General features: G+C 39.1%; 1 protein-coding gene across 3 annotated transcripts; it reads left to right on the top strand.

Annotated features, from left to right (window-relative positions):
- The first annotated feature begins 3,922 nt into the window (after window positions 1-3,922).
- arpp21 (cAMP-regulated phosphoprotein, 21) lies at window positions 3,923-20,692 on the top strand. 3 transcript variants are annotated; one of them, XM_084738335.1, is made up of 20 exons: window positions 3,923-4,065; window positions 10,208-10,369; window positions 10,496-10,658; window positions 11,772-11,810; window positions 11,915-11,980; window positions 12,079-12,184; window positions 12,380-12,518; window positions 13,795-13,932; window positions 14,026-14,125; window positions 14,239-14,334; window positions 14,419-14,456; window positions 14,559-14,615; window positions 15,993-16,183; window positions 16,634-16,774; window positions 16,856-16,953; window positions 17,055-17,129; window positions 17,240-17,383; window positions 18,506-18,608; window positions 19,920-20,029; window positions 20,168-20,692. In XM_084738335.1, exons 3-20 carry the CDS (start codon window positions 10,497-10,499, stop codon window positions 20,327-20,329), a joined length of 1,965 nt encoding a protein of 654 aa, XP_084594461.1. In that variant the 5' UTR covers window positions 3,923-4,065; window positions 10,208-10,369; window position 10,496; the 3' UTR covers window positions 20,330-20,692. The 3 variants fall into 3 exon arrangements, with proteins under 3 accessions (XP_084594461.1, XP_084594460.1, XP_084594462.1); XM_084738334.1 differs by having other exon boundaries at window positions 10,493-10,658; XM_084738336.1 differs by having other exon boundaries at window positions 10,493-10,658; window positions 18,506-18,610; window positions 19,925-20,029.
- Window positions 20,693-22,333: the final 1,641 nt, after the last annotated feature.

The raw sequence follows: 22,333 nt of genomic DNA, 5'->3' as shown, positions 1-22,333 counted from the left end.
GTGCTGAGTCCGTATTTTTGTAACCATGATAGCAAAGCAGAAAAAATCCACCGCTGTTCGAGCTGTATTTTGATTGTGGACCATTTGCAACAGCGCCACCACTGAAGGAAACCTTACAAAAACAACCCAATATTCAATGGCAATAAAAGAAGAAGAAAAAAAACCCACAACAGTATTTTTGTTGTGACAAATTTAAAAAAAAATTCAGACAAGCAGTCAAGGCTGTACCCATCACTGGACTCTCTGACCTCGGTATTTTAAAAATGGACCTGGCTGTGATACAGATATCAAGCTTGGTATCATTCAACATCTCATCCACGTAAATAGAGCTCTTATTACTTATGTCTGATGTGGTGAAACCAAAGATAGAAAAGGACTTGATGACTCAGATTCAGAGGGGCTCTGGGTTAAGTGCAAACAGACATGGGGATAAATAATATCCTTGTCTCCTGGCCATAGCTGCAGCTACCACTGAGGTCTTGTTCTTTGTAACACATATTACACATGTTCTTTAAAGGTCAGTTAGATTTTTTTTAGACAAAAGATCTTAAAATCTGTCCTTTCTTTAATCACACCCAATGAATAAATAAACCCTAAACTAACTATCCACTCAAATGATATGCATGACAATAATGTAAGGAGTTAAAATTTACAGGAAATACAACAGAAATATCTGGCTTTCATTTTTATTTACGGGGTTGGATGGTTGGTCAAACATTTCTCAGGAGGGTGGGATTCTGCTGGGGGAATTTGGACTCTGCATTAATAAAATCCTGCACCTGTCCCTGAGCAGACTATAGCAAGGACACGGCTAGTTATCACCAGTGATGGAATGTGACAGCGTACATTTCCTCGAGTACTTGTACTTTAATGTGTGTATTTTCTTTTTTAATATCTTATTCTTCTGCTCCATTGAAGTTTAGAGGGAAATATTATACTTTTTGCTCCACTACAGCAAAGTATGAATCAATAAAATATGATGCATTTTTATAGATCAAACCACCCCACAGTGTATAAAGCTGTTAAAATTAGCTCCACCATCTTCCATCACTCATAGCCAGTGCAAACAGACATTGGGGTAAAGGGCATCCTGGTCTTCTGCCATTGAATTGACTATAAAAAGAAGATAGAGACATACTTTCTATTCAGTTTTCAGACTTTTCTCATCATATTAGGTGACATACACCATTTGTCTTAACTTTGTATTTGTAATTGAAATCCAGTTTTGAATGGTAGAACGTAGCACTATTGTATTTTTTTTTTTTTACAAAACCACACAATCTATAGGCTATACTTTAAATATGTGCAGTAAGTATAACCCGTTATGTAACTGTCATAGCAAGAGCCAAGAGATACAGCCTCTACTTTGCAAAACTTTTGGGTTAGTATTTTCTTGTAACAGGGTTATATTTTAATAAGACTTTGAGCTTCTGTGTAGTATTTATACAAAGTAAGGGATGGGTGGTTATGAGTTTTTTATTGAAAAATCAAAATGGACTACAAGTAGTACCTCAAATGAAAGTGACATTCACAGGTTGTTTTTAAATGAAGAAAACAAACAACATAACTTATAATACATTTCTTGATCCTAACGATTAATGTTAGATCTCTAGGTAACAAATGAGAGGCTGCCAGATCTTATTAAACTCTGCATTCAAGTCTGTCCATCTAAGAAATACTCATGCTTTGAAGGTGTACAGTGTTTGTTTGTTCACTATAGCTTAATTAGACCATGGGAACTTCCCTTTTGTTCTTCCAGTACATCAGAGCAGTGGTGGGGAAGGTATTCAGGTCCTTTAAAGTAAAATTACAGATAACAGTCCTTATATTATCAGGTCTGTGTAGGCAGCATTTTACATATGCAGCTGGTCGAGGGATGCTAATTTGAACTAGCCTGCTTCATATACTGTTGGGTAGTTTAAGCCATAACTGTGCATCATATATATATAGTGTGTAACATATTAAAGGGACAGTTCACCCCAACATAAAAAATACCTGTTTTTCCTTATGCCTGTAGTGCTATTTATCCATGTAGGTTCTTTTGGGGTGTGAGTTGCTGAGTTTTGGAGAATTCAGATGCAGAATATAATAATATATTGGAACTAGATGGCACTCAGCTTGTGGTGTGCCAAAAAAATATACATTTAAAAAAATCAAGAGCAATGTCTGTCTCCAGAAATCATGACCTGTTACTCAAGATAATCTGCAGACCTTGTTATGAGTAGTTTCATTTAGAAACAACACTCACCAACTGCATCACTGTGCTAGCTAGTTCAGTGGCGCTAATGCTACAGCTCAGCCAAAGAGGACACCTTTAATCACCTGAATGCATTATTTTCTGAGAGACCCACACCTGCTCTATACCAGTCCCTGTAGGCTATTTTACCATTTAAATGATGTATAACAGCACAAGCTTTCCAGGTGACTTCTGTATTGTGTGTTGTATTGATGTACATGTGTTTTCATTATGATTTACTTTAATGATTAGAGGGGCTGCTTTCAGTTTTGGTTCCATGTGTGCAGTAATGTCACTGCAGAAAATATCGTGGGACATTTAAGCAGCAAAACTAAAAACTGTAGTTATAAACTTGACAGGATAGATTAAACAGAATTAAATGATCAATGAAGTTGTGCTGCTCTGCCCTGTGCGCAAACACCTGTGACAAATCTGGTATTAATCAGAATGTTAATTTTTAGGATTCAGCCCACCTGTTGTGCACATTATTGCAGATTACTATCACTACTGCACAGTTATGAGCATGAGCCTTTCATCCATGAGTAGATGCACACTTCCTTCTGTATGGACAGGTGTAGTTTGGTAGGAGGAAAATAGTGACACTGCTCACAACAAGGTCCGTTGCTTAACTTGAGATTTCTGGAAAGAGGTGTTGTGGAGTTTTTCAAACATATTTTATTTTAAGGTAACAAAAACAATTATTATTTCTGGGTGATTATACATATTGAAAACATTTAGATGAATATTATATTCCATTTCTGTATATCACACCACACACACCCACTTCAGACGGTGTGCACATGCATGTGAACATGGCTTCAAGCTAAAGATCTACAGTGAAGATTTAGGCTAAAACATAGTGTGAATTATGTATTTCAAGTCAACTTGGGATGTTAGGGCTTTAGGAGTCTTGTATTACACCAGACAAGCAGTATTGAGGCTTTTTTTTCTGAGAACTGGTCACCATTCACATAAATTGTTTGGGAGATTCTACAGTGCTGTTTTCTTGTCAAACTCCAGCAGTATTTTGTGGACTAAAAAACTAAACCCGACCTTCAGTCAGCCTGAGGGTGAATAGATAATGACAGAATTTTAATTTCTGGGTGAACTATCCCTTTAAATTTTAGGCATAAATGAGCATTAAGAGGAAAGGTGTTGATTTTGTGGTGAACGGAGCCTTTAATGTCTAATGTAACTATAAACCTGTAAAATCATAGATCTATGTGTCAAATAAATGTCGTGGAGTAAAGCACTCCAATAAAAGTAGGCTATGGATAACATGACATGGAAATACTCATCTTAAGTACCACAAATTTGTAGTTAGGTACACCGTAACCCACACTCCACCAAGGTAATAGGAATATTTTTAGCTTTGAGAGGAAGAACTAACTTCTTGTTGCTTCCACTAAAGTCTTGAAGTCAATTGTCGCAGTAATTGCAGTAGTAAAGGACGTTTAATTGAGCTGAAATAAAATGGAAGACAAAGACAGTCAGCTCAGGAGGTAGAGATAGGGACAGAGATAGAGATGATGAGTGGGCTGACTGGAGCTGCTGGTGATGGTGCTGTTGGAGGGGCTGGCTCTCGTGCATTCCTCGCGTGTGTGTGTGGGCGCGTGGCTCAGGGTTCAGAACTGTCGGCCCTCCTCCTCCTCCTCCTCCTTCTCCTCCCCACTCCTCCCCTCCTGCTCCCCTCCTGCTTCGACAGGGACAGGCAAAAGGCGGAGGAGGAGCAACGGAGCTCGTAGTCGACAGACGCTCGGTGTACGGCAGCAGTAGGTCGGTCGGTCGGTCGGCAGGAGCCAGCGGAGACGGGCAGACATCAGCTCACGGTAAGATAACGGTCGCGCCTCGCGGTGGCAGTTGAACATCTCCACTCGCTTCTTGCTGTCTTTTTATCCTCATCTTTTTACTCTTGCAGTCTTGTACTTTCGCGATGTTAATCGCAGCGTGTGACGAGTTTGAACAGTAAAAGAGCACAATGGATTGAGAAAATATTTTAAATTTAGCTGATGCCCGGCTGTTAAAACGGTTAAATTAGGGGATTTAACAAGCTAACTGCGCCCCGGAGCGCTGCTATCAGTCGCATTTCCCCCGGGTCTGTACCGTTAGCGACACCGCTGAATGAATGTTAATGCTCACCGAAACGCCAGGACATGAACTGTTAGTGTATTTTTGTTAGCCTACGATGTTTTGTGTTATTTAGATGAAGAAGTCAGCTGCTTCTCTCTGTATATTTTTGGTTGCTTGTATGTGTTTTGAGTGTAGAAATGTGAGTTTTATGGCAATTTAAGCCACCTATTTCCCCGTGTCTCTGTGGGAGAAAAGTCCCTTTCTGTCAGTGCACATCAGTGATGGAGGAAGTACTGTCAGATCTTTTACTCGAGTAAGAGTACCAATGTCATAATGTATAAATACTCTGATACAAGTAAAAGTTTTTTTGTTTTGTTTTTACACAAGTGAAAGTGCAAAAAATGCTTCAGAGCATACAAAAAGTACTCATTTTTGGAGTAAAAAAAATGTGTATAATATTATTAAAATATAATTAGTGATACATTAATATGTACAATAATGTTACAGCTGGTAGAGGTGGGGCTTATATTTTACTATATACATTGTAGTTCATCAAGGTATCAGTTACGTTTCACCTTTACCCATAATAATGCACAATTGTTTATTTTATTTATTTTTTTCTGTTTATTTTATGGGGCTGCAACAATGATTATTCTTTTCACAACTGTTAAGTCTTAAGAATGTCCACAAATGTGAGCTTTACCATTTCCCAGAGCCCACAGTGACCTCTTCAAATTTCTAGCAACCCAAAGACTCTCCATTTACTATCATAAATGATTAAAGACAGCAATAAATTCTTGCATTTTAGAGGCTGGAATCGGCAAATGTTTGACGTTTTTCTTGGAAAATGACTGAAACAATTAATCAATTATTACAATAGCTGGCAACTAATCTTTTTTCAATTGACTAATCAATTAATAGGCCAGTTATTGCAGCTCTAATAGCTTTAATTCTATTATTAATCTGATTGGCAAAGTGACTAAAGTTATCAGAAAAATGTCGTGGAGTACAAATTATATTACAATATTTTCATTGTAGTGAAGTGTAAGTATTAAGCTGCAGAAAATGGAAATACTCAAATAAAGTAAGCCTGTAAGTACCTCAAACTTGTACTTGAGTACAGTACTTGAGTAGATGTACTTAGTTACATTTTGCTATTGGTTCTCTGCTGTGTATCCTTCTCCCACCGTCATCCGCTCTCCACATGCAGCTGACAGCATGGTGAAGTCCCAGAGCAGGAGGTCCACTCCCTGCCCCGGGTGTAAAAATAGCCCGGTGTGTCAGCTTAGCCTGGGTCACGGTAATGCGACACACGCACACACACACACACATGCATACACTGACATGGTTTCCCATCGGTTCTCTGCATTTAGACATCAAAGAAATAGAGTGTCATCCAGAAAGTAGATCACACAAGCCTGATCGTGCACCATTATTGTTCTGCCCTGCTATATGGGTCAACAGGATGCCACAAAGTTGTGCATCAAGATGACACCTGTTTGTTTTAGCCTACGTACAGCGTCCTCCAGTCTGTTTAAACATGTGATTGCTGTGGTACAGTGTAGATTGCATTACTTTTAGACTGAGCTGCAAAGCGTTACAAGGTTTAAAGGCATAGTATGCAGGATTTCCCTTGAAAAGAGTGTGCTATGGTGTCTGTAACTGCAGAAACCCTGTCCTCTGCCTATATTTTTTATTTTCTAATTATTTTGCTGTGTTTGGGATGTTTTGGGGCATCAGCATCAGTATTTGATGAACTGAGCATGAGACTCAAAAATCAACTATCTTTCTGGTGCACTCACAAACAGCAACTGACCAATTCTGCACATCCTACCTTTAAATTCACGTGAAGTGGCCCTTTAAAAACAACACAAGTTGTCACTCTGCTGTGTTGTATCATGTATGCAGGTATTTTCCCCGTCTTGGGTTTGAGCTCAGCTGCAGAGCAGCACAGCTGTCGCACCCACAAGTCACTTTGGCGATGTAGGGCTGCTGTGGCTACCCAGGTGCTGATGACTCAAAGGACGATGTAACCTAAATTTCACATGTGCAGCCTACTTTCTGTTCTTCACTTGTCTTAAAGTGGAGGGTGAAATAATTCATGCCCTGTTTTATTTGACTTGAATATGCGGCAGCAGGGAGATAAGGTAGGAAGGAAAGAATTCAGCTAGCAATGTAAAAGATGCAGGGACTCAGGATGTAACAATACATACATGTATATATGTATGTGTGTGTATTTATTTATACACACACACACACACACATATACATATATATATATATATATATATGTACACACACACACATAAGCAAAAAAATTCAGTTAAGTAAAACCTGAAAATACCCTCTATACTGAAAAGGAAAGCAGCCCAATTATGGACTCGGGGGCAAAGCCTGCACAGACTATGGATAAACAAAGCACTGAAGCCTCTGAGTTTTTTCCTCAAAATTCTCAATTATTATTTTAAACCAGAGAGACCTGCTCTCTCAGTTTTAGTCTCTCACACTGAATCATTTCCTAATGAGCTCCGAGCTGAGGGACAAAAACATGAAATCCCTTTTTTAAATGCTGCTGCAGCCTTAGAGACAAAACATAAATGGCTGTCTATGACCATAGGCAGTGATAGTTTCAGGGTTTTTTCAGTTTTCAGGGGATGTGTTTAAATAAGCAGAGCAGAAGGTCTTTAGAGGCAAAATGTACAGATAAATGTCTACAAGTACAGAGGGTATGCTTGGAATAATAAACCTTGTGACAATGGTAGACCTCAGTGTTAATTGATACAGGAGCCAGTGGTTTTTATAGCCCTGGTATGCAAAGATAGATTTTTCAATGGTCTTAATTACAAACAGGATTGTGCTGGGCTTAAGCACTTAATATAACTTGGTTTAGCTGACAATGGCCATCTAAAGTAGCTTTTGGACATTTTCCCACTGGCCTGCCTGTGTGTCAGTGTGGATGAGCCAGGCAGCTTTTGGCTGGAGAAGAAAGGTGTCCTGGTGAGTAGGTGGCTCTGAGGCTGGAGGCTTCGGTGAGAGCAGCAGATGGATGATGATGTAGCGGGTACTGGCGCTCCCTGCCTCCCGCCGCCATCCGTCACGCGCTAATGATCGTGTCACACCTTCTCCCCGGGCGGCCGGCCGCTTCTGCAGCGCTCAGCTCAAAAACTGGTAGCTCCACTCAAATCCCCTCTTCACGGCCGTCGGCTGAAAAGCCCGGAGACAGACTGTGTGCTGCAAGCCTCTCTATCACTAATTCTTCACTTCTCCCTTTCTCTGCCGCCTTCCTTCACCCCTCTTCACCTTTAAAGTCCCCACAGACTTCTGTCCTCATCTCTCTTCATCCCCCTGCTTCCCTTGCCTCCTATTCATCTTGTTTTCTCTGTAGTGCAACTGCTCCGCATCATTCTTTCCCCTCTCTGTCCGCTTATGTCATGTTCTCATTCTCTGGTATTGCTGTAAATTCACAGTTCTAATACAGTTAAGTGTTTTCTCTTATATCATAAACAATTTGAGATGTGAGATGTTTTGTCTTTTCCCCACCCCTCCCATCTGTGAGGTCTGAGGTCAGGGTTAGTGCAGATCACATGGAGCTGGTCTGTTTGGCTACAGGACACCTCAGCAAGAACTCACCACCAACACATTGGGGACTGTCCCAGGTTATTGCGTCTTATAGACTGTTTACGTGTCTCCTTACTGTTTTCTTTTCCCTAGGCAGCATTCAGAATACAGCTCCAGCTAGGGACTATTTTCATCATCGATTAATCCGCAAATTATATTCACAATTAATCATTTAGTCTATAAAATGTCACAATTTCCTGTCTTCAAATTGCATCTTTTGTCCAACTAACAGTCTTAAACTCATAAACTCATAATTTACGATCATAAATTACTTAAGGGGTCACAATCTCAATATTAAATTCAAAATTGATTTAAATGAGCTTTAAGTTTTAATTGTTGAAATCAAAGGCAGAATTGATCAAGTCTGCAGTATTTTTTTTTCTCCACCCCTGTACGGCACATTACTGGAGGAAAAAAATCAACATTTCAAATACGACACACCATACCAGCCATTATATCACACTTGATACCATATACCACTGTCTTTTTAAAAAAGCATTTGAAAATGTAAATGACAGTTGCCACGGCAATGAATTAAATCTAAAAATCAAATTAAATTGTGACCTTCAAATCAAAAGTCAAATCAAATCTAGGATTTGGAGAAACAGGACACCCCTATGAATAACAAAGAAAAGCAGCAAATCCTCACATTTAAGAAGCTGGAACCAGCAAGGATTTAATATTTTTGCTTGAAAAATGACTAAAACAATTAATTATTAAAAAATGTATTTTCTTTCAATGGACCACTTGTTGCAGCTTTAATGCAGAGGCCTACCACCAAACTAAGACAGTCATACAAATGAACTACAGCAAACTGAAGCACTTCTGCTCTAATAAATTACAGATTATTTTGTTGATTAACATTCATCACGCATCAATAAAAAATTTCTGATCACACAACTACAGAGTTACGTTATCACACTTAATACCTTAACTACAGTATGATCTAAATCCTTTATAAATGTTATATTGGGGTGTCACAATTTTGATATTATATTGAAAATTGATTGAAATCAGCTTTCACTTTCAGTAATCACAATCAAAGCCAGAATCTGTGATTCTCTGAGTATTTTCCTCTCCACCCCATCTACATGTGGTATCTAGCTCTTGTCTGGAGAAAAACTTAAAAGGCAACATACTTGATGTAAATCACACTTGATACCATATAAACTATCTCAAAAGAATAATTTGAAAATGTAAATGACTGTCAGGGCATACAAACAATGGTCTGTTGATCTTCACAAATAAATACTCAATAATCAAACAATGGCCTAGCCAATGGTGTTTGAAAATGTTTGAAAAAAGGAGTTGTGTCACCTCTCTAAAACAGGAAGTAAAATAGAATTGTTGAATTGGAGAGTTGTGACACCCCTGACTCTAATAATTACAAAATATTACTTACCATTATATAATAATAGACCAACACTTGCAGAGATTTCAGACGTCTCTCTTCCATACTAAGAATATTTATTCTGGGTGGAATCACTGCTGTTATGTATTGTGTTTCATTGAGGCGGCATGGGAGGTAAACACCACTTTGGTTGCACATGGACTGACAGAAGTCTTTCTTTTTTTCCTAAAGCTGCTGTTATCTCTAGTCGGGTGTTAAATAACCATGATATGGGACTCGGCATCCTCTGAGCTCGTTATTCTGTCCCAGGTGTTACAGGAATAAGTGTCCCCTTGAGCTCTGTGTTGCTGCAGAATGTGTCCCCACTGAATGCAGTTGGCCCTTTGGAAAAGATGGTGGAATGCCACTTCCTCCTCTGTGTGTGTCTATCTATCTCTTTGGTCTCAGCAATATTCTCACCACTGGGATCAGAGACTGAGCTTGGCATTCTGGGAATATCAGTGCTGGCGGATCGGATGATGCTCTCCACACAGCTGCTGTTTCTAAGAAAAGCTTGAGGACACACTCAAATACACACACCAGACATGTATTTACATGAGCTACACACATGTAAATCGGAAATACCACATCCAAGCACAGGCTTGTATGTTACGGTCACACATGCACACACAGACACACTTACAGTAACACACTAAAGCAGCAATTAACTGTTAAGCCAGGAGAGCATTTGGGAAGCCTACACAGAGGTTACCACACAAACAGACACACAGGCTTAGCTACTTGATGTCATTTCCAGCAGCTATGCTTTTATGCTCTGGCAACTGTTTGATATGAGTGTGTGTGTGTGTCTGTGTTTGTGTGAAACTGTGTTTCTGTTGTACAATGACCACTAACTCTGTTTTTTCCTGTGTTTTTTTTTTCAATCTCTTCAGGCTATTTTCCACTGACCAGTAAAGAGCCGGCAGAGAGAGAAACAGTAGAGAAGGCGAGCACGGGCGGAGAGGATAATTGCGTTTCTGGCTGCCCTCTGGGAACATGGGATATATGACCTCATCATTCACCTGTGAGGCTCTCCAGTAAACAACTCCAGATAGGTAGGAATAACACACACACACCTACAGACTTATGCAAATGCAGGCAAAGATATCTTAACACAGCATGAAAATATTCAAATGCAGACATTATTTGTATCAGATTCCACATTTTGTGTTTTTCAGAAGGATGACCGAAGTAGCTGTAGAAAGTGCAGATGACCTCCTAAAACCCTGCGATGTGACATCATGTGATGTCATCACCTGCACCTCCCCTTCACCATATCCAGCCTTGTGCAAACAGAAGGAGAACGAGGAGTGTCAACATGACAGTAAGAAGCTGGAGCAGCAGGTGAGTGATACTCAACATAGGTACTGTTATGCATCTAATGTACTATTATATTAGGAATGTAACAATATAGCCTTTTATTGCAACATTGCAATAAAAAATGTCTCAGTACTGTAACATACTGTTACGATACCTACTGTAATATTACATGGATAATTACTTAATTTTATTATTTTTATTTTATTTCATAAAAGGACTGCTACTGACAGCCACTTTTTGTTTTGCAATTGCACATATATAATTCAGACATTAATTGCCAAAGACAATTCATGCCATTTCCTTGGCCATTTTTGTATGTGCTTGGTTCATGGCTGGCTACTTTTATTTTATTTAGGAAAGAAAGCAGAAGAACTTTTGAGTTACAAACAAAAAATGCTGTATGCTTTGGATATACTATATAATCAAGGACATTTTTTCCAAGTTATAATTTTTCTTTGTTTTTGAAAATTGTGAAAAATATTTATTGTTTGATCCTACCTTGTTAAATATGGTGTGTTGTTAAAAGGGTAAGCGTTATAAGCTGTAGCTTCAGCTAACACATTTTAGAATAGCAGAAATTTCTAACATATGTTAAGCTACATTATTGTGCTATTCTTGGCTGCAGTATTTAAAGTTCTCCCCAAAATAAAAACTACATATTTTTCCCATGGCCTGAAGTGCCAGTTTCTGGAAAGAATATTTAATTTATTATTTTTTTGGTGCTTTAAGTACCACAAGCCAAATGCCATCTAGTTCCATTATACTGGAGAGAAGGCAGACATCTAGATGGCTGATATGTCCAAAACTCTGCAACTCACACAAAAAAATCTATATGTAGCACTTCAGGCAAGAAGAGAAAAATATATATTTTTGTTTTTGGGGTTAACTGTCCCTTTAAGCCACTTTTTCTAAGAGGCTATCTATTTATGTATATGAATTTGTAGACTTTAACACAGTGAACTTTTATTTTCTTTTGCAGACCAAATTAAAGTCTAAACTCCCTAATATCGTATTGCTGGCTTTTATCATGTTATTACTGTACTTTGAGTTTTTGGTATCATTGCATTCCTGTATATCTGCCCCCTACTGCCAGCCCTCACGTGCTCACTTTATGACAAATTGTTTCTTCACTTGCAGAAACACTGTAACCAGGTGCAACCAAAGAAAAAAGTTAAGGTAAGCTAAAATAATTCTGCCCCTCATTATTCATTCTTGCTGAAATATCGATTGCATTTCACTCTATGAATTTGTAATATTGCTTGCTTGTGTGTGTATTTCAGACCAAAGCAAAGTTAGTGCGGAGTATGGCTGTGTGTGAGGAGTCCCCACCATTTGAAGAAACACAGGTAACACACACACTTACTCAAATCATCATCAACCTCTTCCTCCTCATCATCATCATCATCACCACTCTCAAATTACTCTTTATTTTCTTCCTTCTCAGGGGGACGCAGACATCTTATCTAGCTGCCATGACAACGAGAGAGCTTCCTGTAAAGAAGAAGAACAGGAGAAGAGAACAGATCCAAAGAAACCTTCACTGTCCAAAGGTGTGTGTGTGAGATTGATATCTCATAAAAAGAGACAAGAGAAGGCAAATAAAATGTAATAAAATTGGAATCAGTACCACTATTTAGATGTAGTTCTCCTGGGGTGTTTAATATTGCCGTGTGCCTTTTTGTGTTTTTATTTTTATTGTCTCGTAATACATCCTGCCTGCCCTGCCTCGCCTGTGTTGTTCTCAGAGTCCAGCGTGGAGTACACCGACTCCACCGGCATAGACCTGCACCAGTTCATCGTTGATACCCTCAACAGCAACCCCAGAGACCGCATGATGCTGCTTAAACTGGAGCACGACATGATTGACTTCATCACCAGCAATAGGTGTGTGAAGGGGAGTACACATTATAACCTTGGACTCTCAATGAGCTATCTACTCGTTCAAACATGCTGAAATGAAACTTGTATGCATGATAAGTCCAATTAAAGGGATAGTTATTTGAAGTGGGGTTGTATGAGGTAGTTATCAATAGTCAGTGTATTACCTAGAGTAGATGCCAGTCAGCATGCCCCCCAGTCAGGAGAAGCAGAGCAGTACAAGCATGGAAGCAATGTACTGCTGTGGGCAGGATCAGCAACAAAAGGTATTTTAGCCACTTAAAAAAGGTCCACCTAAAAAAATCAATATTATTTTAAGTGTATACTATATTTCGAATATGTTCATCATTTTACTTTGCTGTCAGATAGCCCATTCTGATGGGAAAAGAGGCCAAATATCGCTCTCTCCTAACCAACCAATCTCTGTGGTTTAAATCAGTAATTTTACCTTTCAGAACGTGGGAGTTGCTGCTTCAATCAGTTAGTTTGTTTGTGGTATTGTGTGACCTCAGTGAATCTGGTCTATCCTTTTGAAACACCTAAGTCACACATCAACACAAACAAACTAACCGATCGAGGCAGCAGAAGACCAGCGTCTCATGTTCTGGAGGTAAAAATCACTTATCATGGGCTTTGGTCAGTTTGGAGAAAACTACATTTGACTTCAGTTTCCCATCAAAAAAGGTGTCTGACGGCAAAGTAAAGCTGTGAAAATTCTAAATTCTAAACTGTACACTCAAGTTGATACTGATTTTTTTTTTTTCAGTGGACCTTTTTTTGTGACTAAAATTTATTTTGCCACTTGCTCTGTCATCAGCTGTACATTGTTTAGCTTCCGTGCTGGTAATCCTCTCTGCTTCTCCAAACTGCAGGCATGCCGACTAGTATCTACTTTTGTTATTACACTGACTTTTAATAAGAACCATACACAGCCCTTAAATGATCCGAATTATCGCTTTAAAGACTGAATATGGTTTTATGCTAATTTAAGACACGTTTTCAGCTCATCTATTATGATTCTGCCCATACAGCTTTTTTGGTGTACCGATCAATACATTGGGCCAGTTATATTAGAGTGGGGGTGTTTGAGCCACCGGGGATGACGTTACAACCAGTCCTCTATCTTCTTATGTCCAATCTCTCTGCCTCTCTATCTCGTTCTTGCTTCCACCTCCCTCTTATTTTGCACCCCCCTTCTATACCTTGTTTTTCTCTTCGTATCCTTCCGTCTTTCCCACTTTGACTCTCTTCTCACGTCTTTCTCTGTTTCTGTCTCCCACAGCCCCTTTAAGAAGTTCCCTCACATGTCATCCTACCACCGTATGCTCGTCCATCGGGTGGCGGCCTACTTTGGCATGGAGCACAATGTAGACCAGACAGGCAAGTCTGTCATCATCAACAGGACTAGCAGCACACGCATGTAAGCCCACTTAATGCATCTCTGAGTATATGCATTTTACATCCTTGCTTTTTATTGTCAAGTAACGGCAGTTGTAACTTGTTTGTCTTTAAGACCAGAGCAGTGTTTCCAGGACAAGGTGCACAAGGACAAGGCGGAAGAGATCCACCAGTGGAAAATTATTTTAAAGAGAGACAACAGCTCAGATGACCAGGTCTGTCTGTCCTCCTGTTCTCATAGCTGCCCGTCTCTGTGGAGTTTCCTGTATAATTGACATTGATCGTATCCTCTCGGCGTTCTGACCTGTTCTCATTCCTCTCCCTACAGACCCAACATCACCCTTTACGGGAGAAGCAAAGCAAGTCAATGGAGGAGAGAAAGGAAGAGTATCAACGAGCACGAGAACGAATCTTCAACCAAGAGGTGAGACAGAGATGAGGACAGACAGGCAGATATGACATAGAAGAAGACAGGAGACTCACTAATTTCTCTGCTGTACTTTCACAGTCACTATGCACCCAGGAGAGCGCCCATGCAGAAACCAGGTAACCTTGCCTGCAGTATATTCACTCCATGTGCCTTTTCAGCTTATTATATTTAGATGAGAACATTAATACATGTCTGTGTGTGTGTGTGTGTGTGTGCAGGGCTGCGGAGGAGTACAATCCATATGCTGAGACCCAGAGGAGAAGGCAGCTCTTCAGGTAGAGCCTCTGTCTGCACAGAAGCATAGTCATTTATCATCTTAATCTGGTCAGCCTGGCTGCAACAGAGCTCTTCAGAGTCTGCAGCAGAGACAGAGAGAGGACCTAGATTTGTTTTTAAGCTTTTTTTTTTTTTTGCATCAACGTTTAGGCTTCTCGGAAATCTTGTGTGTCTTGTGGATGAAAATAAGACATAACTCAACTCAATTCAGCTTATTTAAAAAAAAATACAAGAATAAAACAATAAAACATTTCAAAATGATTAATAAAAGTCATTAGAAGTAAAGTAAAAAAGAAGGATCAAAATCATGTAAAAAACAATGACTGAAGCTGAAAAACTAAGGTTATAATGTTACTCCCAATTAAAAATTAAAATGAAATAAAATAAACAGCTCAAAAAAGTACAGATAGAAAAAGAAGAGTGATAAATAAATGACAGATAAAATAAAATTAGAATAAAAATATAGAACACTAAAATATAAAATATGAATTTTAAAACTACACACAGACTATATACACTTATCACTTGTATGGTTATATGGACAGATACATGGATATATATGGATAATTGTGTAGGATAATTGCGCACATAATGTAATACATACATGGAGTGTATCATTATACTAATAGAAAAATAAATAAATAATATGTCCTTGTAAACAGATAATTGCATAGAAACTAGCTGTAGTTTTCTTAACAACTTTTTATTTAAACCAGTAAAAAGGGAGTTACAGTATCTTAAATGGCTAGTGATAAATGCATGAATGAGTATTTCTCTATCTTTCTGTCCTAAAGAAGGTCTGACTTTGGCAATATTCCTAAGATAAAAAATTGTGTTAAATTTGAGAATTAAAATTTAAGTTAAGTTTGTGATGCCAGTTTTATTTGTCTACTAGAGCCACCACGCATATTTGGTCCTATTAAAAGAATCTCTGTTTTTTCCTCATTTAGCTTTAAAAAGTTTTTACCCATCCAAACTTTAATATCAGTGAGACAGCCAAGGCAAGGATGCAGTGGAGCATTTAACTTAAGACACATTACTTGTCATTGTGGACATAGAACAAAATTATGTTTCATTACTCTCAGAAACCAGCAGCAAGAGAAAACAAGAATAAAAGGATAAAAACAGGATTAAAGGGATAAAACAAAAAGAATAAACAAGATAAATAACAAGATACATATAAGTAACTAATAACTGAAGAAAGGTTTTCATAGTATATAGATTTATGTCAGTGAAAATTAGCATAAACCCTTCATCCTTTAATTATGAGTGTCATATCAGCAGGTGTAGAAGCCACGTTTGTCATCCATTCACATGAATGGTGTACCTCTCATGCAGTAATAAGGTTGTAGGATAATTCTGAATGTGCCTCACAGGGGGAGCCGCGACAGCTCAGGCTCCAGCTGGACAGGCAGCAGCAGGCAGAGTAGCACCGACACCGACTGTCGCTATAGCAACGAGCCCCAACCTTGGAGCAGCACGGACTCTGATTCTTCCTACCAGTGGACTAGTCCCACTCCGAAAACCCGCCAACCAGCCAACCACAGCTGGGACACACGTGGTTCAGGTGCGTCAGAATAACATTCAGTGACTTTTGAACACTTCTATGTCACACGTTAAAGGTGTAAATTCAGTCACAGTGGGGTGAGACACATCACTTCTCTACCTGTGTGCAAGCAAACTTATTTTCAGATTTCATCACCACGTCACACTTGGGAAAATCACTGTTTATAAATTATGTAGCATCTAATTAACAAAAAAGCAGTGGAAGTTCTTCTGGTGTGAAAATGTTAACTCACTGCATGAATCTTCACACCATAGCTGTAAATTTTCACACAACACCTCCAGTCGTGTTCACATATTCAGGAATTTAAATACGTCAATGCAGCGACGGCTCTAAGGGGCTGCACACAGTATGTTTTTAGGGAGGGGTGGAGTTCAAATCAGATAAAAGATGTTGAAATGTGAATATGTTATGTTCCGTGATGATGAAGCTCTCTCCTCTTCTTTTCCACAGGCTCCATCGCTCTTTACAGACTGACATCCACCTGTCCCCACCCCCCTTCTTCTCCCATCATAGATGAGCCGGCTCCTAACTCTTCCTACATCATGGAGAACGGGATCCCGCCAGGAAGCATATTAGTCAACCCACATACTGGTACATATAACACGCGCACGGCAATACGATTACACACACAACACACACGCATTTGTCACACTCAATGCTTTGACCTCTCAGGGCAGCCTTTCCTCAACCCTGATGGAACCCCCGCTGTGTACAACCCCCCAGACAGTCAGCAGCCAATCAGGAGCCAGACTCAGCCCTCTCAGCAGCAGGTAGCACACACACACACAGCAGGAAGTTTTCGACATGTTCAGCCATACACGTCTCTGTTTGTGTCTTTATCTCTGTCTCCATATGTGTGCGTCTCTCTCAGGTGGTTCAGTACTCATCTGTCTCGTACACAGCTCCACAGATGTTGCCTGTCACTCCCTCACAGCCATACTCCACAGTATGTATCACTGTACAGGCTGATTACGGCTCTACATACATGTGTTTACAGTATCTGTGTGTGTTTACTGGTGTCCGTGTGTGTTGACCTCCTTTCTTCCGACCCCGCAGATTGAAGAGCTCTCCTCACAGTTCGCTCATGTGAGCTGTCAGTCGACAGCTGAAGCCCCGCCCCTCTACCCTCCCAGTCAGGGTTATGTCTATGCAGCTCCTCCCCCTCCCAATCCCCCCAGCTACTGCCAGCCCTCACCTCAGGTATGGACACACATGTGTTAGATATTTTTCATGCTGTTTTTTTGATTTACGCAAATGCCACATTTATTTTTGGGGTAATGTAAGATGTATTAAATATCGTGGTTTTATGAAAAAGGAATATAAGTTTATTTGACTTAATTAGCTTAAATTCTGGTTATACAGTCAACATTGAATTCTAAGAATAAAGATAGCATTTTTCATATTACTGGGTTTCCACAGGTCCTCAAACTGCTATAAGGAACTGTCATGTTTTGATTATTTGAGGCCCCTGTGGACAGAGGCAGTAGTGTTTCTACTGTAATCACTATAGAATATAATGATCTATCATGATATAATGATGATATAATGAGAAAATGATCTAAATAATAATCTCCTCCTACTACTTTTAACTGGCTAATGCACTATTCACTGTAACTTTGCCTGGGATTTTTTATTTTTTTTGTTAATTTAGTCATATTAAGGCTTTGTTAATAACTAGAGACTGCTTCATAACCAAGAACTCCTCCTAGTAGCTTTAAAAATCTAAAATCAAATCATCTGAATTTTAGGCCTTACAATGTCTAAAAAAAAACTCAAATGTGATTTTGACAGGTCAAAAAAATTGATTCAGTTTCTGAAATTAAATTACTTTTTATTTGAAGAGTTTAATATGCTGTGTTTGCATTAGTACTTATTGGTTCCAAGCAGGTTTTGTTTTGTAATTTTGTTACAGCGTGATAAAAAAAAAAAAAGTTTACCCCAACAACACATTTAAAAACAAGACTGAAGTTAATGAAACTTTTTAAATTCATCATTAATATAAAATTTCAAAATGGAAAGGAATGAAAGTCCCCTGACTAGACAGAGACTGGAGGAGCCCTCAGTTCTGACAAAAAGTTGTTGCTCAGTTGTGAGACATTTTGATTCAATGTTGTTAGCTAAATCACTGTTTCTGTACCTTTTCTGTTATCTTAATGAGCTAAGCTAACATTAATCACGCCATGTATATGTGCTTAGAAAATGGTAAATTAAGACCAATGTTTGTGTAGTTGTGATATAGGTCTTAAATTTATTCACATTGATCTTAGAAAGTCTTATGTTGAGCTTGTTGAAACTCAGACACCCTGTATTATTCTCCTATAGGTGCCTCTGTATTACTACGGCCAGCACCCTACCTCAGCTCAACACTCATGCAGGCCTGTCTCACCTAGCCAGCACATCCACAGCCAAGCAGTACAATCGACAGGTACGTTCCACTTGTGTGTGTGTGTGTGTGTGTGTGTGTGGTAGATGTACACAGACTGTGGCAGTAGAGGAGGGGGCCGTTACACTGTCAGAGATGTAGTCTGAGGGTCTCACAGTGAACCGGTCTCTTTTCCTGCTGCTTCTGTTCAACTCCATGACAAAGACCGAGGGGACACACACTTCAACACTCATGTATTAGACTGGAGAGTCTCTTAATAACCGTTTGCGTCTGAGACAGCTGCAAACAGTCAGCCTTCTAGGCATCAGTTAACAAAATAAAACAATAAATAATGTATGTAATTACACAAGATTCAAGATGGCAACACTGAAACAGTAATACAAGTGAATCCATCAACAGGACTGCATGAATTTAAAAAAATGTGAACGTATTGCTCAAGCAGTTTTTTTTGTTATTATTCAGTGTTGTCCAAAGATACTAAAATGATAAATTCAAATGCATCTATCATCAGCTCAACTACTGTATAAATTGTATACGATTTTTATGTTGGCCTTCTTTAAGTTGAAATAAATATTGATAAAAAAACTGAAATCAGAAAATTTCTTGCCCAGTTAAAAAAAACAATGAATCAATGTCTAATGGAGATTACTGCAATGACTGTTAAGCAGGGTGGCTATAAGTCCCTCAAATGTCTGGACTTCAATGGTATTAAATTGTGTTTGGGAATGTCTTCAAAATTAAAATGAAATAAAAATAAAATTCACTCCTGGCTCAAGAGTTGAATTTGAATGCCTCTCTTAACCTGTTACATCTTTTTTTTTTTAGGTTTTTGCAAATAAATGAATTTGTTTGAATTTCCTTAAACTCAACCAGTCAATAAACATATTTACTCAGGAGAGTACACCTATATTTTCACATTTGATGTTTAGTTTCATTGCAAAGTTGGCCTTAAATTTCATTAAATGGTAGGATTAAAAAGTCACATTTAGCCTGCTGATAGGTGTAGACACCTGGTTAATATGCCGTAGCTTATAATGTGTATCGTCCTTCCTAACACTTGCAAAAGTCAAGAACAAGCTAAATAGTCAAAGCACAATATATGTTCATAAATATGTAGCTTGATCAACACATTTTATATTTATTTATCAACAAAAAACAATTTGTGGAACATTCACCCTCTTTCAGAATGGTTTGTTAACGCTGAATCTAAGCTTTGCAGTCCTCACCACTCTTCTAATTTTCAAGTATAAAACTCTCTTGTGGCTTATTTCCTGCACTAATCTCTTGCTAAACAAATTGTAGCGATGAAATATATTGTTAATAATCTTGTATCTCATATACGTGTGTTTGCAGCGGGTTACGCCCCTGCTGTGGGGGTGCAGCAGCAGACTTCGCACACCCCGGCCCAGGCTGTGCTGGGAACCTACTCACCAATGGCCTCTCATCAACGTAGCATGGTGCAGGTAAACACAGAGCACCCAAAGGTCTCGTTGTGCGTCAGCCTCAAACAGCTCAGCCCCCAAAAGAAGCGTTTAGCACTTCACAAAGTGCTTGTGGCAGCAGATTTGTCTCTCCAACTTTACTTTGTTTTCTCTCTGCAGGGAGGTGTTTCTGTGTCCTATCCCCAAAGTAAAGTTGTGACCACGGTTGGTGGGGAGGCGGGTTACTGCTGCATGGTGCCCCCTCCACCCTCCCACCACAGCAGCTGCCATCCTCCCAGCTGCACCAACCTCAGTGCCCCAGCCTGGAGCGCACAGTACTGATGATGCCTCGACGGAGTGATGGAGCGATGGTCCTTTTTAGTTCCTGCGTGAACTCACATGCGCACACACACACTTCACACGAACACCTTTTTCTCACACTCCCTCACCTACACCCACCTTCTTCCTGATGTTACCCACAGGGTACATCGTTCACACTCATAACAAGCATGCACTCACACACAGAACATACACCCACTCACAGACATAAATGTACCACTGTACCAAAGCTTAATAGTATATATCAGTGCTGCTGTATTGAATGCATAATTTATATACACAAATGGAGTTTTATATTGATATTAAATTATATATTGTGTTTTAAGGAAATGCACTGTGTGAATAGAATAAAGTGCTGTGGCCGGATTGATGATGTCACATTTCTATATTAACCTGGCTCTTTGTTTCCTCTTATGTGGATGATGACTAATGTGAGTGGATGTAGGCTTAGCAAGAAGATACATACACCAGGAAAAGAAGTGCATTATGTGTGGATCTGCTCTCTGTTCACAACAGTGAAACAGTCATGATGTGTGCGCTGTGGGAAAGCAGAGAGATGGGTTGTTAACCTACCACTGTGTTCATAAACAGGAGATGAATGTCATTGCCTTAATATCTGAATAACTGTAACAAGCAAGTGAAAGATTTTGCATTAACATGGTTGGTCATTAAGGCCATTTTGGTGTTATCAGGAGGCCAATATCTCACCAAGTGGGAGTTTTCATACAGTCAATTTAGAAGACGAGCGATAATGTTGAGGTTTTCACTCTTACATAAACAAGTCAATGTGGCAAAGCGATGCAGATTTTATAAATAGACAGAGACCATTGTCAGTTACCATACTGTACCAAACCACTGAATGATTCTCACTACGAGGCTTTAGCACCCCCTACTGTCCAAACACTGTCAGTACACTGTCCTCACATGAAAAACTGTACAGGTCAGGTACCAATTCTGCATGTGATCAGTTTGCACAGCTGCAGCATTTTTCTATCGAGGACTGTCACTAACTTACTGATTTAGCTGCAGAGTATTTTTTTTTTTATTGAATAATCGTTAGGAAATCACTAAAAAGGAAAAATAGCCATAAAAAAATGCTATTATTGCTCAGAAACCCCAAACTAGATGACAAAAGCAAATTTAGCAAGCACTCACCTAGTAGGTGCTACCTTGGATCCAAATAAATAAATAAATAAATACACACATTAGGGCTACAGGTAACTATTATTTTCAGTACTGATTAACCTGTCAATTATTTTCTTGATCAATCAATTAGCTGTTGATTAAGACCAAAGACCAAGGTGATGTCCTCAAATGTCTTGTTTTGTCCACAACCTGAAACTATTCAGTTTACTGTCATAGAGGACTAAAGAAAAGACTCAAAACAATTAACTGATTATCAAACTAGCTGATGATTAATCTAATATTTGAAAACTAACTGATTTGTTGCTAAGTTGCTGCAGCCCTACAATGCATTTCACATTTGAGAAGCTAGAATTCATCATTTTAGCACAGATTGCCTAAATGATTAAAGCCAGTTAACTTACTGTCGATTGATTGTTAATCATTTCAACTGTAATTAAAGCAATGAGAAAATGATGTACAGACAATCACAGGTGTAGCTTTCAAGGCAGATGGAGGGGACAGATCCCCCTCAGTATTTAGAACATATGCATTTGTCCGTCGGGAACAACTGTGCATCTGAGCTAACACCAAAGTCACACAATAACACACACTCATTGACAAATCGATGCAGCACTAAATGGGCAACTCCTGTGTTCTGCCAGGTAAAATGAGTTGACTAACTGTGGAGTCTGGTTGCGCAAGAGAGAGCGATATTTGTCTTATGTAACGGTGGTTTCCTCACACAAAAGTCTGTCTAACTGTAAGGTAAAGCGATGAAAATATCCTAAATATAGTGTACACTTAAACTGATATTTTCGAAAACCACAGGAATGACTAATAACATTAACAATGGCTGCATGCAATTCAAGAGTCCCAGTAAGT

Source organism: Lutjanus erythropterus, chromosome 16 (genome assembly GCF_056507025.1).
Source record: "Lutjanus erythropterus isolate fLutEry1 chromosome 16, fLutEry1.hap2, whole genome shotgun sequence".
In the NCBI taxonomy this organism is placed as follows: domain Eukaryota; kingdom Metazoa; phylum Chordata; class Actinopteri; order Lutjaniformes; family Lutjanidae; genus Lutjanus; species Lutjanus erythropterus.
Note: the sequence above shows the minus strand (reverse complement) of the source record. Positions and strands in the feature narration are given on the sequence as shown.

Coding starts and splice junctions, on each gene's coding strand:
- arpp21 (XM_084738335.1), top strand. CDS start 10,497: ATGACCGAAGTAGCTGTAGAAAGTGCAGATGACCTCCTAAAACCCTGC. Junction 11,811..11,914: donor AACCAAAGAAAAAAGTTAAG/GTAAGCTAAAAT, acceptor TGTGTATTTCAG/ACCAAAGCAAAGTTAGTGCG. Junction 16,775..16,855: donor ATTAGTCAACCCACATACTG/GTACATATAACA, acceptor TTGACCTCTCAG/GGCAGCCTTTCCTCAACCCT.